The sequence below is a fragment of the Saccostrea echinata genome, unplaced genomic scaffold, assembly GCF_033153115.1.
Source record: "Saccostrea echinata isolate AGI-Se365-2 ecotype Australia unplaced genomic scaffold, CSIRO_AGI_Sech_v1 ptg000012l, whole genome shotgun sequence".
Lineage (NCBI taxonomy): Eukaryota > Metazoa > Mollusca > Bivalvia > Ostreida > Ostreidae > Saccostrea > Saccostrea echinata.
In genome coordinates this window covers 3,736,432-3,754,206 of record NW_026889761.1, presented here as the reverse complement: position 1 = coordinate 3,754,206, position 17,775 = coordinate 3,736,432, and the positions used below count along the sequence as shown (strand labels likewise).

Genomic DNA, 17,775 nt, shown 5'->3' with positions numbered 1-17,775 from the left:
TGAACTGATTTCATCACCATATTCCGTTCCAACAAAAAAGGTTTTTTCTTATTCCATTGATCACCTTGTGTTCAAATTAAACAGATCCTCCCCAGAAGAAGTCATCCACACGACAAGAAAGAATTCCATCTACTCATTGGTCACCATTCTTTTAAAAGAAAACTGCTGGATCAGATTTGAAACCTCTGCACCACTGCTCATAATGAAATATATGGAGATAACGAACAGTATTCAAGCTCAAAAGTCCATTAAACAATACAAAATAGGAGCAGAGCAAACACGGACCTCTAAACATCAGAGGTGGGCTCAGGTGCCATGGAGGAGTGAGCATCCCCTGCCGACCGGTCACACCCGCCGTGTGCTTCTTTGACCCTGTTGTATCAGCTTAGAGAAGCATCAGACAGCCCTTACACACATTTACGCAGCTGCCATACAATACCTTCGCAACCAGCTTCTGGGGGGCGGTTTCATATAAATCTTGCGCTCAATTTCTGAACCTTGAAGATGGTGTGAACGTTCCAATTTCTCTGGGCCAATGCAGTCAGGATGAGTCTGACAGAATCTGAACCACATGTCGGCGATACTTTTGGAATGTCTTCTCTGTATATTTTTCGAATCCCCTAGCCACGAGTCTTGCTTTGTGCTTAGTTCCTTTATTTGTGTTTTTGAGACTGCAAATCCACCTTTTTGAAATAATTTTTGGCCAATGTCCTTCTCCTCAACATATACATTGTTGTTCTTCCAACACAAAAGTTCCTTTTGTTTGGCTTGTTCGAAACACACACCAGTCAAGACCATCACCTCCTCATTATCACAGATCTCTAAATCCTGGACTTTCTTCATATCAACTGAGATTTCAACACCTTTGTTAGACCCTGGCTCCAAATAACGCAGGTTGTACCAGTTTCTATTGTTTCCCGTTGCTTTACCAGCTCGTCCACTGTCTTTTGCAACAAACTCTCCCCATTCTGTATATTTTGATACTTGACAACTTGTCCTTTCTATAACTCTGATCGTTTGTTACTGCCTTCATGATGTTCTTGGGCCACTACACTGTTTTGTTCTTCCAAGTTATCCTGTTCAACATCAGAGTCACTGTTATTTTCTTCTACGCAATTATCTCTCTCCTGGTGTTGTGCTATTACCATGTCTTGTTTGGATTCATTTTCTAAAGGTGCATTGTCTTCCACAGATGTATTTTGTTTTCTTATTTGACACTGGTGGACAAAACACAAAGTCATCCATGTCTAATAAATATAACTGAACCGTCTTGCCCTATTACTACACCAGGGCCCTTCCACGTTTCACTTTCTGGGCGTTTGAAATAAACATGATCTCCATTCTGGTACTGATCACCACCTGATCGTGTTTGTTTTCGAGTTTGTATTGTTTTTATAAAGGTTCAGATTTGTGCATGTAAATATGTGACAGAAAACCTGCTGCGTGCTTAGTTACCTAATTCCAAAATTGGTACAATACAGTAATTATTACTTGTTTATTTGTTTTTAATATACTTTTTTAAATTATTTATATTTACGGAAATTCCTATCTGAACACGACTTGGTAATTTTGTAATTTGTATGAGTTATTTCCCTTTCTACACATTCATGAAATATATGGAGATAACGAACAGTATTCAAGCTCAAAAGTCCGTTAAACAATACACAATAGGAGCAGAGCAAACACGGACGACCTCCAAAACATCAGAGGTGGGATCAGGTGCCATGGAGGAGTGAGCATCCCCTGCCGACCGGTCACACATGCCGTGTGCTCCTTGTCATGATCGGGAAATAACGGAAAAATCCGTCGACAATTCAGTGTGTAAATAATGGCCTAACGATTAGTATATATGAAAACGTCAGTCAGCATTTGACTCAATGATAAATTGTATTTTCTGACAAGGTCATTTTATCGACCATAGAACTTACGAAATGATGACTTTAAACGAGACTGCTGATATTCTTGTTTCATCAACTTGTTTGTCAGTGATTTACCTCGTTTTAGAAATTGTACATACGTAGAGCATGCTCTTGCGTATCGAATCAACTGAGAGATATAAACCCCGTATGCAGGTGATGAAGGTACAATGTATATTGCTGCATAAGTAAGGGAAGTTGACGATTGAAAAGTTAAAGTCATCGTTTATCATTAAGCTTGGTTGTTAGATTACCATTAACGTCTTTTTCAAGAAAAATATCCAAATATGAAACAGATGGTCAGACTCTGCTCTGTGGTATCTTTTATCTCAAGTTCACCGGTATATATCGTCTCGACATAAGAATGGAAATAACCATCGTTAATTGACAATACGTTGTCGATATATCTAAATGTCAAGTTGAATGCCACAGCAAGTGCTTTCTTCTTTTCACGTACAAGATTTTGGACAATATCTGCTTCATATGAATACAAAAAAGTCTGCTAAAAAGGGTGCAATTAGTACCCTTGGGAATTCCAATAGATTGTTGGAAGACCTGGTCTCCAAAAACCACGTAGATATTGTCAATCAGAAACTCAAGCATCTTTTTAATGTCAACTTCAGAGTACTTGTGTGTACAATCAGAATGTTTTTAACGAAATAATTTTGCAAAATGACCAATGACAAGGGAAGTAAATTTAGGAATTTATGAATTTCGAACATTTATAAATGGTTTAATCTATTTTTAGTAAAATCCGTGTCGATTTATTAAGACTGCATATAATTGAATATGTTGTTTGATGTCATATACTTGTGCTTTATTTCTTATAGGGCTGATTGGTTGTTTCTTTCTTTGTGTGACTTATTGATCATTGTGGAATGGGATCCAATAAATAGTTGAACCCTTGTACCTACTGTGTTGTTCATCTTCATAATACGGTTGGTCACAAATGTGTACAATCAGAATGTTTTTAACAAAATAATTTTTCAAATGACCAATGGCAAGATAAGTAAATTTTATTGAAAAAGTAGCTGTATTTGATGTCAAAAAGCCCGGACTTTAATTTATCCTGGGGAATGGTTGTATAAGGTGTCGTACGTTTTGATGTGATTGTTTTTGTTAAAATTTTGCGATTTCAATTTTCTTAAAGTTCCTTGGAATTTTTAAGGATCCACATCTGATTTTCACCACTTCTAGAATATATTGTTTTAACGAGGCCGACTCTAATTCGAGTGCGCATGACTTTGCGCAGCACTCATATGTGCGACATTACACCTTTCCCAAATATTGTGATTTTAATACAAAATTTACATTATCTGTAACGCCCATGAGTCTGTAAATGTGCTTTTACGACAATAATTAGGAAAAAATTCTGTAATGGCTCTAACGACGTCACTGTTTTCCGATTTTTTAAGCAATGCATGACACTGAAAATGACACATGACTCGCTTGTATATTCAAGACGTCCATGGATGACTGTTGACACAAAATCAAAAGAAACATACAAGCAATCTAAACATTGCTCTTTTTTTTTACCAAAATAATTCATCTGCGCCGATAATTCATCTACACCGATATTTATATATACTGCAATATGGCAATTTTAGAGGTATTGGGCATGGAAAAAATAAACTTTGTAATAATTCCTAGACCAACGTAGATGGTCAACTTTTTTTGAAATTTCACAATTTAGTGACTGTTTACAATAACTTTCATGTACTTGGCTGAGAAATAAATCTCTAGGGCAGAAATACAAAAAATATGGAGAAATCTGATAATTTGGCGCTTTTCAAGCAAATTCCCATAGGGTCCAATAATAAAATTTGACAACTGTTGCCCCCCTAAGAAATCGGGACGGTAAACATTCGATTTTTTAATCTTAAAACAATAAATATTATAGTAAAAATTAAAAAATTCATCGAAATTTCAAGGGTAGAAATAATTAGACTCGGCCTCGTTAAGTACTCCTGAAGTTTCTCCTTCAGTGCTGTTCATATATTAGTGAGGAGTAAAGAAAGAGGCTTGATAGAACATTAAATGAACCCGCTATATATCTTTGTTTGTAAAGATTTTTACGTTGTGTAGGAATCCAGTATATGTATGGTAAATTCAAATTCAATTTGATTGTTGGGAATATTGAAGAATTTCCGCAATAGAAAAGGAACTATGATTAAAAGTTGGATTACCGATTAACACTTTCAGTAAAGAAGTAAACTTACATGTTTCCAGATTGAAAGTTGGAGGAGCAAGGAATTTATAGGTGTTGACCAAACGATGTTTATCTTTAACAAGACAGGTTGAATCGTTTTTCCACGTTGACAATGAAATTACACAATGAAGGAGTCGTTGGGCGTTTCTGAAATAAAATTAATTGGAAGTCTATGAGAAAAAAAGAAGAGTAAGAAAGTTTTGAACGAAATAATTTTGCAGATGACCAATGACAAGGAATACAAATGTACTTGTTTTACTTTTGTTGAAGAAACTGCTAACTATGATGTCAAAAAGCCTAGTGTTTAATTTATCGTGAGGAATTGTTGTATAAAGTGTTGAAAAGTCTTAGGTATTATACTCTTGATTTTGGTGCATGTTCTATATCTGATTAACACTAATTCTTGAATATGTTGTCGGCAACTTCCTTTATTTATTAGAAATATGCTGTTATCTCTTGCATTAGAGTTTATGTCTCTCAGTTGGTTCGATACGCAAGAGCATGCTATACGTAAAAACAATTTCTTAAACGATACAAGCTGTTTACAAAAAAGTTGATGATACAAGGATATCAACATTGTGACCGGTTAACAGGGGATGCTTACTCCTTTGTGGTACCTGGTCCTACCTCTGGTGTTTTTAGAGTTCCATATTTGCTCTGCTCTAAATTTACATTGCTTTAATAGACTTCTGAGCTTGATTACTGTTTGTTACTTTTATATTTCATTGCACAGTACCCAGAAGTTTCTTCTTCAATGCTGTTAATATTTTGATGAGGATTAAAAGAAAAAGGTTTAGTAGAACATTTAGTAGAACCCTCTTTGGACATTTGTTTGTAGGGAATTTTTAGAAGCTTTGGAATTCTGTAGCGGTATATTAATTCGTATTCAATTTGAATATTTAAAATATTTAAAACTGACATATAGTTTTGAAGAATTCATCCTTAGAAAGGGAATTATGATTGCAAGTTGGATTATCCCTAGTAGAATTCAATACAAGTTACTCTAAAAGGCAATTGTAATAATGTTAAAAAAAAAAAAAAAAAAAAAAAAAAAAAAAAAAAAAAGACTATATTGTTACCTGCTTTGCCAGCTGGAATCAAGATTATTGATTATGTAAATCTATTTAATTCTGTAAACACTTCTGAATTACTGAAGACAGAAAAATAGGTGGTTTTCATATTGCCTTTCAACCGTTTAACATGAGATTTTAACACCTAAATCTTCCAATCCTTTCTGACAATGCATCAAGGTTTTTTTTTCACTTGAAACTAAAATTTTGTCCTCTTAAAATCATATTGTATCAGACGTAATCATGGCGTAATAATTGATTTCTTATTTTAAGTAAAATAGTTTATTCAAAATATATTATTAATAAAATGTCAATTTTATTAATGCGCGTAGAATATTGTGTGACCCATTCTCGCTTAGTGATACATGTAATGCTATGTAGAAAATACATCTGGTGAAATTCTGGTAATTTTATTAGAGTCCTGGGTTTGTCACTTAGAGGTATAAGTGCTTCCTATCACCACTGATCAACAATCAACCCATTCAACTACTGCATAGATTTCTTACGAGGGCCGTTCAAAAATTACGCGGACTTGTTGCACAGAAAATATTTTTGACGACATAATCAAGCAAAAAGTCATAAATAATATAAAAGAATATTTTCATATATGATCATCAAAATTTCATATCAAAATAATGTAAATTGGTATCAATTTCAAGTTATTTAACAGGGCATCTCATGAAGTCACGGCGCAGTAAAACTTTCAACGTCACGGGCATTTTAAACAAGAGGCCCATGGGCCACAACGCTCACCTGAGTTACTTTGGCCCTGCTGTTCTTCACCAGACCCCCCTGTCAATACTTATTGCGGCCCTTCCCTATCCCCCCGGGGGCGATGATTTGAACAATTTAAAATCTACACTACCCGGGGATGCTTCCACATAAGTTTCAGCTTTTCTGGCCCTGTGGTTCTTGAGAAGAAGATTTTCAAAGATTTTGCCTATATATTTCAATGTAAAAATTTGATTCCCTATTGTGCCCCGCCCTACCCCCTGGGGCCATGATTCGAACAATTTAGAATCTACACTACCCAAGGATGCTTCCACATTAGTTTCAGCTTTTCTAGCCCAGTGGTTCTTGAGAAGATTTTCAAAGATTTTGCATATATATTTCAATGTAAAACTTTGATTCCCTATTGTGGCCCCGCCCTAACCCCTGGGGCCATGATTTGAACAATTTAGAATTTTCACTATCCAAGGATGCTTTCATATAAGTTTCAGCTTTTCTGGCCCTGTGGTTCTTGAGAAGAAGATTTTTTAATGACCCCACCCTATTTTTGTCTTTTCTTGATTATCTCCCCTTATAAGGGGGATTGGCCCTTCATTTTAAGAATTTAAACTCCCCTTCACTTAAGGATGTTCTGTACCAACTTTGGTTAAAATTGGCCCAGTGGTTCTTGAGAAGAAGTTGAAAATGTGAAAAGTTTACAGACGGACGGACAGACAGACAGACGGACGGACGCCGTACAACAGGTGATCAGAAAAGCTCACTTGAGCTTTCAGCTCAGGTGAGCTAAAAATGGGAGCTTTCATTTTCTCAATATTTTCCCCTTAGTATTTGATACTGTATAGTTTGGTTACCTTATCCACTCAGAATAAACATCCATATACCATTTCCGATTCAGCCTAAAAACTATAAAACTATCATTGTGTGTTTTAGTTTGTGTTAAACCCCAAAACTGCAGATATTTGACATCAGTCGATCTCAATCAAATTCTTAACAGCCCAGATCAGTGTTTGTCGATGAACTTCTTCCATTCCTTACGTATTGCCTTTTGACTAAGGTCTATCAGTTTGAAATTCTGGATTTTTTTTTTACATTTTGTAGAGATGTTTCGGATATTCCGCTGGTTTACTACATGTTGCAATAGGATTATCCTGGGTCTCTATTGGCGTTTTCCCATGCAGCATGATACATGATTTGATAAAAGTGCACTGCTCCGTCAAATCACGAGACGTCATTTTTGTAGTTGATTTCGTAGGGGTCACATCGGAGAAAAATTACAATATTTCTGTTAATACTTCAATTATTACGCCAGAAATCTAAATACTTAATAATAAAACAATAAAAAGAAATTTTAGAGAAAATTGTTGAATAATATCGTGAAATATGGAAAATAAATGAATAAAATTTTGGATACCGCATGTTTGTTTTTCAACATTTTTGCCGTGCTCCGTTTATCACCATCAGCAGTATCAAAACGGCAATAATTTTAAGAGATATTAAATAAAATCAAAAATTTTTACCAAGAATTTATTGGAATTTTTAAGAAATATGTTCCTGAGAAATTTTAATTCTATATGACGTCTGTAAGAGTAAATAATAGCAGAGTCCGCGTAATTTTTGAACGGCCCTCGTATTTTAAGTAAAATAGTTTATTCAAAATATATTATCAACAAAATGTCAATTTATGCGCGTAGAATATTGTGTGACCTATTTGCACTAATAAGATACCATAGTTTGGGTATATAATGCTGCTCGATTACAGGTATCGTGAGAATGATTTTAGGTCCTCCGTGTAACTGATGAAAACGTTTGGAAGCAATCGTCAGTGAATAATTATAAGAAATACAAGATGGACTTCAACTTGAAATATGTTGGAGTACATGACTGGATATTTTTGCGATTAAAAAAATAATGATGTTTACGGCGTCAATTCCTTTGTTAGCGAACTCTATTTCAAGGAACACATGGATTTCTAGAGCATATGGTGATTTCGCTATTTAAGTAAAAACGAATTAGAAATATCGAATAACTAAGACAAACAATTCTCACAATTTTGTCAATATTGTAAAAATAGATTTTATATGTATTCAATGTAATTTCAAATCTTACACTCAAAATTTTGATTTTTTAAAAGAAAGATAACATACATGTACTGGTAATGAAATTTTATTTATATATTCAGCAATTTTTTCGCCCAACATAAAAAATAATAATAATAGCGTTTCAAAATTGCAGTAGTTTTACCATATCAAACCAGCCAAAAAGTGCCCATTTAAGCACTTATTCTTTTTTTTCAAATATATTTCAAAACTAGCAACTACAATATAGCAACAATCAGACAGGAAAACAAATTTTATCAAACATATAAATTCCCTCGTACTTAAGTTGGCAGGCGTAATTTAAAATGAATCATAGTTGTCTGAAGAAACAAATCTCGATCCAGATCATATTTATGCCATCATTTCGTAATGTTATATACTGTTCAGGGTAGCGTGATCGGGAGGTCGTGAGTTCGAATCTCGGCCGCGACTGACCTAAGTCGATCAAAACTGTTCCTTCGCCATTCGCTCGGTACTTTGAAGTGAAAGTTGCGGGTCCTTCTGATGAGACCTTAAAAACCGAGGCCCCATGTCACGGCAGGCCTACGATAAAGATCCCTCACTGTTCAATGGCCCTGAGTGACGAGTAAAGGACAAAATTTGAAGCCCTTCATCGGTATATGGTGACGTCTCTATATGAGTGAAAAATTCTCGAATGGGACGTAAAACAACAATCAATCAATCGTAATGTTTTAATTTTTTTGTATTGAATTCTAAGGAAATACATGAGGGCATAAGAATTCCTTTTACTATTGAAATCACCTAAGTACTTAAATAAAAAAAATACATATTATTTAAAGAAGAGGCTTTGGAATGGATTCTATATCCTCTAGTCTGGATTGTTGGAATGCCTTCTTATAAACTCGATTCATAATCAAACAGACAAACGTATGTGTCACAGGTAAGAAAATATCTCATTTTCAGATAAAATGGAATTATGAAATTGAGCAGTCTAAATAGAAAAAAAAAATGTAATTATCAACGTTCAAATTTATCTTAGTCTTTTATGTATATTTCATGCATAATTACATAATTAAACGTTTCACTTGTTAATGCAACAAAAAAAGCTAAAAAAAGGCATTTTATTTACAAACTTGAATCATGTTCTGTTATCTTTATACATGGAAATCCCTTAGGGTTTTAATGAGTCAGATAAAATTTTAGTACCTATTTTTACAACGCAAGTATAAGGAATTGTTGAAATCCACAATTATCACAACGTTTAGCAACACATACATATCCCTTTTAATATACCTGCAAAATTCTTCTTCATCTGTTGCTTTTTCTACATTGAATCGTCCATTGCAAGGCTTCACAAAATCATTAATGATTCTAGATTGCACACGTTCTGCACCAAGTATCATACTACACGCAGAATTAATACCTGTAAAGACAAATTGGCAGGGAATTGCAGTACATACATATTCTACATATTCACAAATATATTCTTCTTTTGAAACATATTTACGATGAAAAGAAAAAAAAATAATGTCTCTGTTTCACTTTGGTAAAAAATCTTAATTCTAAATGAGTATGATATGAATCAATAATCATGCGATATATAGAGGAGTTGAACTGTAAATTAGTGAAAAAAGTGTTGTTTTTTTAATACATAAACGTATAAGATGAAATAAATCTTTAAAAAAAATAACTTCATTAATGAATATTTATTTAAAAAAGCTTTATATTAAAATTTTAGTTTAGTTATTTCATATAAAATTAATTTTTTTATAAAGGTGTAAAAAAAAAAGCAAAAACAAAAAAACAGTGACGTCACGTGCACATTTATGCCCTGTTCACACGGAGTGTTTAATTCACAGTAAATTAATGCAAAGTAAAATGATTCGAATTAAACTAATGCGAATTAAATTGCGTTCACACGACAGCCAATGCGAAGTAAACTTATGCGAATTATAATTTTATTTCTACAACAAAGCTATTCAGTAAGACTATTATGAAGTCATTTACAAATCACGTCATATTGTGCAAAGCAGATACATTTGACATAATGTCATAGTGTCTGTACACATTTTAGTGATTAACATAATTTTCCTTTGTTTTCCACTCAAAAATAGCTCAAGTACCTATATTTGACATCGGCATGTGATCTGTGACTTAATTCTGCCCTTACTCATGTGTCAAAATTTAATTCGAATTAGCTTCGCTTAGCGTTCACACGGAGCTGATGCGAAGTTATTTAATGCTAACTAATTCGAATTAAACTAATTCGCATTAAATTCTCCGTGTGAACGCGGATCAAATTTAATTCGCAGTAACTTACGTTTAATTCGAATTAAACTCTCCGTTTGAACAGGGCATTAGATGACCATAATGCAATTTGTCAATAATAATTTTTTTTTTTTTTTTAAAAATAAAGACTATGATAAATGTGTAATCACCTGCCAAAATAAATAAAACGAATGAAATGAGATTTAAAAAAAAACAAAACTTGATATTTATTAGACATTATCGGAAAAAGGTGCCTTTTTTCGACTTTTTTTTTCTTTCACACTGGCGACATTCTTACGTTTCTTTTCTGTGGTTCCTTGAACTTGGAGAAATTTCAACGTACCTGTATGCCATCCTTTCATCTACTGGTGTTTAAAAACCAAATCTAACTTAAACGTAATCTAAAGTTCTTCTACATTAATATTTTATACTGCAGTGCATTGCCATAAGATATATATTTGTAAAACAAAAATCTAGGAAAGCTGTTTGATCCTTTTTAGCAACGAATGCAAGAGATACTGAATGACGGTTTATCCAAATATATATATTTTTAAGTTTGAAGTCCTTAGTTTTAAGGTATAAATGCATAACGTCAACCCCTGAAACTTTTCATTTATTCAACACATTGAGCAGTATTCTTACTACTCTGTCTAAATTCACGAATGTCATTTTTTTTCAGGTAGTTTTGTTATTAATCTAGTATTTATCATAGAATGACTTCGCTGGACAAAAATGCTAAGGCGTTTATAGGCTATCCTTTGAAAATTAAGATTATCTGTATATCATGTAGTTTGTATTAATATATTTGCCTAAAGTCTTGTTCCGTAACAAAGTGCTCCGATAATATAAGCTTTCTATCTTTTGTTTGAAATGAAATTCTGCGATACTTTATACCTGAATAAAATGACAAAAAATACAATTTTCACAAGCGTATAACTTTTGCTTTGTTTTTTGTATTTTTATATGTACAATGATTTTTTGCGACACAAAATACATATCATATACATCTACCACTTACAACCGTCAATTTTCCAGCCCAGAGTTTTTTCTATCACATCCTGCATCTCAAGAGCAATAGCTTTTCGAGGGATATCTGAACATTTTGCAGAAGTGATATTTTCAATTCGCTGCTTTAAGCAGGTCAGAAATTCCCATAGCTGGCTGAAAAAGAAGGAAAATTAAAAAAGACATAATAACTGAGATTTAAAATTATAGATGCACCGACATGTTTTGATTCTGATGATTTATGTGCAATTTTATTTTCGGTTTCTTACGAAAGAAATTATTTTATTTTAACAACATTCTTTTCAAATGCAAACATATAGCCAATAACAAATTTTAACATTGACTCTGCTGTTCCTGTCAAAGAAAATAATTAAAATTCTATTAATATTATCATGTCTTCGATTGTATCATTAACTATCTTAAGCTGTATGATTTTAATAATGCTGTTTTTCAGCAATGAACATCTGTATTATGAAGTAATTTTTGTTTGCTACACTATATCCAAAACAACCAAACAAACAAATTAAATAACTAACAAATCAAAAAAGAGAAAAGAATTCAAGACATCTGTGTATTTCCTATGTTGCTATAAACAACACCATTTCTTTAATTATCCCACGTATTACGCTAAAGAGGAATATTGCAGTAATTATCAGGAGAGATACAATATTTACATATTATTACTTCCTTACTTCCTTATAAATCTATTGTTAATCTGATCAATTGTTACGAAAGTAATTTGTTGTGTAAGAATACACTTTTTTGTACAAAAATACAATACGATGATTAAGCAAATTGTACATATTTTTAAAAATCTTTTTGATGAATTAATATTTGTATTTCCAACTGTTTTTTTTTTCTGTGTTATCTCAGTATCGTTTAAAGTCATCATTTCGTGAATTCTATGGTTGACACAATGACCTTGTCAGCAAATACAATCCATCAAAGTCAAACTCAGTCAAATTCTGACTGTCACTTTTCATATAAAGTGTTAGGCCATTATTTACACACTGAATTGTCGACGGATTTTCCTTTAATTCCCTCTCATGACAAGGAGCACGCGGCGGATGTGACCGGTCGGATGGGGATGCGCACTCCTCCATGGCACTCGATCCCACCTCTGATGGTTTAGAATTCCGAGTTTGCTCTTCTCCTGATTTTTATTGTTTGAATAAACTTTTGAGTTCGAATATTGTTCATTATCACCATATATTTCTCTTAAAAAGCTTAGTGTGTTGATTTCTCGATATTTACGACTGAATGTAAATTTCGCCACGTGAAAGGTCAAGTGTCTAAAATGCATGTCAATTTCTCGCAGATGTCTTAGTGACGTCAGTGGACGGGGAGTATGGAAATTGACATGTAATGCCTTGCGTATTTTTAATCTGTTAGATGGCTTTTTATTTATAATTACATTTTTATTTCAGATCTAAATGTAAATATAAGGAATTACAGTCCAGTTTGTTGGATGTACCAGAGATAACAACGACATGCAGTTAGAAACGTGGGATAATTAATGCATAACGGGCTTTGCATAAAGAGCTTCACCCGTTATTCAAATTATCCCACGATTCCAACTATCGTTGATTCCCTGGCATACCCCCCCCCCCCAAAAAAAAAAAAAAATAATAATAATAAAAAAATAATAAAAAACAGACAGTGACTCCTTAAATATACCTGCAGTTCTGAAAGATATGTACTTGATTAATGCAATGTTGAAGAACTCGTTGTTGTGTATAAATACTAGGGTTGAGGCAAGGTGTATCTGAAAAATAAGGTTTTAATGTATAACTCAAAGAAAAACAGGAAGATATAATAAGGACATTGAGTTTACATTCTCCTAATGGTAGAGTGAAGCTTTGGAAATAAAAAAAATTGGGTTTAGTTTCATATAACATTTGAAACACAGAACAAATTACTTAAATATCACTAACTTGAATAATAAAATAAAAAGTACATCAGAAATTATGCAGGGAGTGTGCTACATGAACATGTACATCTTTTGCAATAAATATGCACATTTGTAAGAAACGTAATGCATAAATAATCGATTGATTAATGATAATAATTGTCATAATTATCAATTGCTACGTATACACATACCACGCACTTTCATTGTGTCACAGCAATATGGCTACAATTTTGCCGACTCGGTGTTAAGCAATAATCAATCAATCATTGGTTACATGCGTAACTAAAGTTGATTTGAATAAAGCTTTAGATTTAACTAACCGCATACTTCCACATCACACAATTCCAATCGAATTGAAGAATCATTCGTGAAGCACCAAGGTTCCTCTCTATCAAAGTTTCGACAGTAGTTCTCTACTGCATGACTAAAACTATCAATCCCAGCGCTGACATGGAAGTCCGGATTTCGTCGTGTTCATGGTCCCAGTGTATAAAGACCCAGGCAATCTACATGTCTCATTTGATTTGCCTGAAAACGGTATATCAATTATAAACTCAGGTATTTATCGGTCCATTAAAAAGGGGGAATATGCAGTATTTAAGATTTTTTTATCGGTGTGTTTTATAAGTCATTTTTATGGGTTTGTTTTGTAAAACATTTCTTCTTCTAAAAAGTGGAAAATTTGGAGCATTATGTACCTGATGATGAATTTAAAAGCTGATTTCCTTCCTTTTTCCATTTCAGGAAAAAAAATTCTACCAAGATGTACAGATTGCAGTTACATTAAAGCAGAGATAATGTTCTAAAATTTGCAATGTTGTGTAATAGATTTAATGTAAAATCTGGAATATAGGTTAAAAAAAGGAGAGAATTGCCATCTTTTATATTCCAGTTAAACACAACAATATTCAATGATTCCAAACACTTTCACCTTCAATGCAGGAACATAAATATGTTTTGTTATAATTGTCCGTTATATGTTTCTTTACACTAAAACCGGTTATCTAACGTAGTGCTATTAGGTTTCTCTTTATGATTTTATTGTTCATTAATATGTATTACTATGCTTTTGAAGATTTTGCTAAAAGAAAAGGGTTGCCATCACTTTCACAGTTACATGTAATGTCCCTTAAAGTTTCTTTCGAGAGAACGCAGAATTCAGCAATTGTTAGATATATCATAATTTGATATTTTCTATGTTGATTGTTTTTGAAGTATCATTCATTCACAATGATATAAGAACGTTGAAACATTTTTTAAACAAGTATTATAGTTTGTACGAGACCAATTTTTTTGATCGACAGTCATATTTCTCTACCTCACTATGACCATCGTAATAGGGAATTTATATATAAGACCAAAATGAAGATCAGTTTTTAAAAGAAAGGTGTTTCTCAAAAGATGCTACTTACTCATTGACTGACTCACCACAAATATGAACATAGCAGAACTCATATCTTAGTTGTGAATTTGTAGTGTAACACCAAGGCAGGTCTTCGTCCAACGTTCTGCAGAAATTCTCATCAGTACCAGGCCAGTAATAAAAGTTATGTTGATGTGGGTATTGTCGGTCCCATCTCTGACATTGTTTCCCTGAGATTGTTGTATTTATTGATCCTCTGTATGGGATTCCAAACTCAAAACATTCTTTAAATGGAAAGTTTCATAACAATCCGGAGTACTATGATTTAACTTCGTTTTTAATCAAGACTCTTAAACTGTAAAGATATTGTACCCTTTACTTGATAACATTTAAAACAATTGCAAACGTAGATGTACTTATCTTTGTATGTAATTCCAAAAAATATCAGAACTCTGATAACGCTCTTTAAAATCATATATTTTTGAAAACAGAAATTACCCTCATTTGTGCATGAAACATAAGTTAAAGTTCCAGTAATAAAAACAAGAATACGTATAGCCATAATATATGAGTAATGTAAAGAAACCTAGATGATGTAGTGTAAGTCCTTGATTTGAATCCCTACATCCGGTATTAACATGTTTCACAGGAACCGTCAATATCTGATGTACAGATACCAGCCACATACAAGGGTTTGAAAAGGAAATCTCTAACTCCAAACTCCCTATAAGGAACAATCTATGATCAATACTGGAAAAAAAAAAAAAAAAAAAAAAAAAAAAAAAAAAAAAAAAAAAAAAACTTTTGCGATATTTTTATATCATTAAGTGCATATTGTTTTATTATAAAGACAAGAATGATTGCAAATGGAAAAATGTATGCTTCAGTTTGATAACTCTTTTGTGAGCTTTACTATATGTTAAAGAATTCTATTGTATTTTCCAACTAATTTAGATGTATGAGACGATTTGTATGAATTATAATCCCTTAAAGAAAAATCTAAGAACGGTGCTAATGAAAGCAATATAAATATTTTTATTTCCAGTCTACGTGATTTATATTTTCTTGCGAATAAACTGACAATTCAAAATGACAACAACCAAAAAATAATAATAATTTGGCTTATTCTAGCAGCTCACAGAATTTTGACCTGTTCACTTAATTTTCAATTTGAAAAGTAGAACTTTTGAATAGTTTTAATTATTGTAGGTTAGATTTCAGAAAAATGATTTTTTTTTTAAATTTAAATTTGATGTTTGAAATATTTCATTGCTTTTTCACGGATTTGGTTTAAGTAAAATGAACAAAGTTAAATTACAACTGAAAAGTTTTTTTTTCAGGAATATCTGTACTTGTTTCGAACTTTTAACATTTCATTTCAAAGCACGGGTGATTAGAGGATTTCCCATGTGGTTGATTACGATCTTTATCTATTATATTGCGTGTTTTCTATCCCCGAACCTTGAAAACCGAAAACGTAAAACGAATTGGATAAAATGAAATATGAAAATAAAGAACAGTAGTCAGGCTGAAAGTCCATTGCAACAATACAAATTGAGAGCAAAGATGCACCTCTGAAAACATTAAAAATTGGATTAGCTGCCTTGGAGGAGTAAGCATCCCCTGTCATTTCAATCCACAGACCCTTAGCGATTCTTTTTATCTTTTTTTTTTACGTCCTCACTGCTTTTTTTATATGAATCATTTTTATTTGACTTCAGCATTTTCACGCAAAATCAATTGAACTGAAGGTATGAAAACAACAACAACGACCTTCACTATATAAAGGAGGCAACATGTGATAAAATGGTTAATGAAACGTTTACATACATGTATGACTTTAAAAACCAAATAACTAGAAACTCTACGAGGAAAGATATCAGATTTAAAGATTGTACATTTACCATTTACGGTAATCAGAATGTATGTCTGGAGATGAAGTGCAAGAATGAAACAATTCGGTAGCGTAAGTAGTGAAATATGTGGAGATAACGCACAGTATTCGAGCTCAAAAGCCCATTAAACATTACAAAATAGGAGGAGATAAATATAATCACGTTTTCATTTCTCTGTGCGAAGAGATCTCATTTGACAAAGTACGATAGTCTATCACTCTCTTTGTTCTTTCAATGCTCAAAATTGACTAATTTCACTAATCTTATTCCGAGTTTCATTTTTACTTTAGATCAATTGTTTTTCTTGACATTAATTCCAAATCTTTATTCTAACTGATTTATGTACGTAATTGCATTGTGAGATTTTCTTAACAATTGCTGAAAAATGCAAAGAGACAGAAAATACACATGAACTATTTTTTAATGCATTATTACGAAATAATATAATTCATCTTCCTATCATGTCTATCTTACAAAAGCTTTTCACAGACTATGCAGTTACTCAGGAGAACTCTTCTAAATACTTCCCTTATTTGTATATGGAAGTTTGGAGGCCAGAAGCATTTCCGGCCTCCTTCGTCTGTGTTTCCCCATTCCTTTCTTTATAAGTTAGGCTTGTTGTCCATTGTTTAAAACTTTAAAAATATCAGAAGGTATATCCCTTGCTACTTCGGACATAAATGTGTTTTGGGAAAAAGCTTTTGAAAAAGAGCGCTTTAATAATTCCGCCAAAAGCGTCACTCACTTCCGTGCGAACATTCCCGTACAACACAAGTTTATTTTAGAACTAAAAATCCGTGGTTACAGATGTATTTTGTTTAATTGAATTATTATTATTAGGCTACATCAAGAAAGATGAAATAGAAATAAATTGTAAAACTGTTCCTGTCTTAGAATATAAGGAAATGAAGGGTCACAAATCTAGGTGCACAGTTTGCTTCAATTTAATAACTTAAAGAAAGCGGAGTCTTCTCCTGTGTTTATTTCTACAGATTAAATTAATGTTGAGAATTTCAAAACTCAGCAGAAAAACTAAAGGGATCATTTATTGATAGCCTCTGTCTAAATAGATATAAACTTGATGTGACAAAATATTGAATATTACAGTGTAATTATTTATCCATCTTTTTTGATAACTGATCCAGAAATAAACACCCAATTGTTTGAACTATAAAATTCCATGAGTTGGTATCAAAATCTTTCCATGGTGAATTGGATGAACTGGAAATAATTTTCCTTGAGGTGTAGCCTCTGGATCAGACATTGGTGGAATGGGGATCGTCGTGGTGCACGTCAATGAGGGATATGTAATCTACGTGAGGGTACATGGTTCCTTGAATAATGGAATTTT

General features: G+C 32.8%; 1 protein-coding gene across 1 annotated transcript; it reads right to left on the bottom strand.

The window, feature by feature from the left end:
* Nucleotides 1–11,256: 11,256 nt before the first annotated feature.
* LOC133185696 (plasminogen-like) lies at nt 11,257–17,018 on the bottom strand. Its single transcript, XM_061321000.1, has 5 exons — nt 16,949–17,018; nt 14,579–14,813; nt 13,487–13,611; nt 12,932–13,019; nt 11,257–11,410 (listed from the first exon to the last, which is right to left on the bottom strand). Exons 1-5 carry the CDS (start codon nt 17,016–17,018, stop codon nt 11,257–11,259), a joined length of 672 nt encoding a protein of 223 aa, XP_061176984.1.
* Nucleotides 17,019–17,775: the final 757 nt, after the last annotated feature.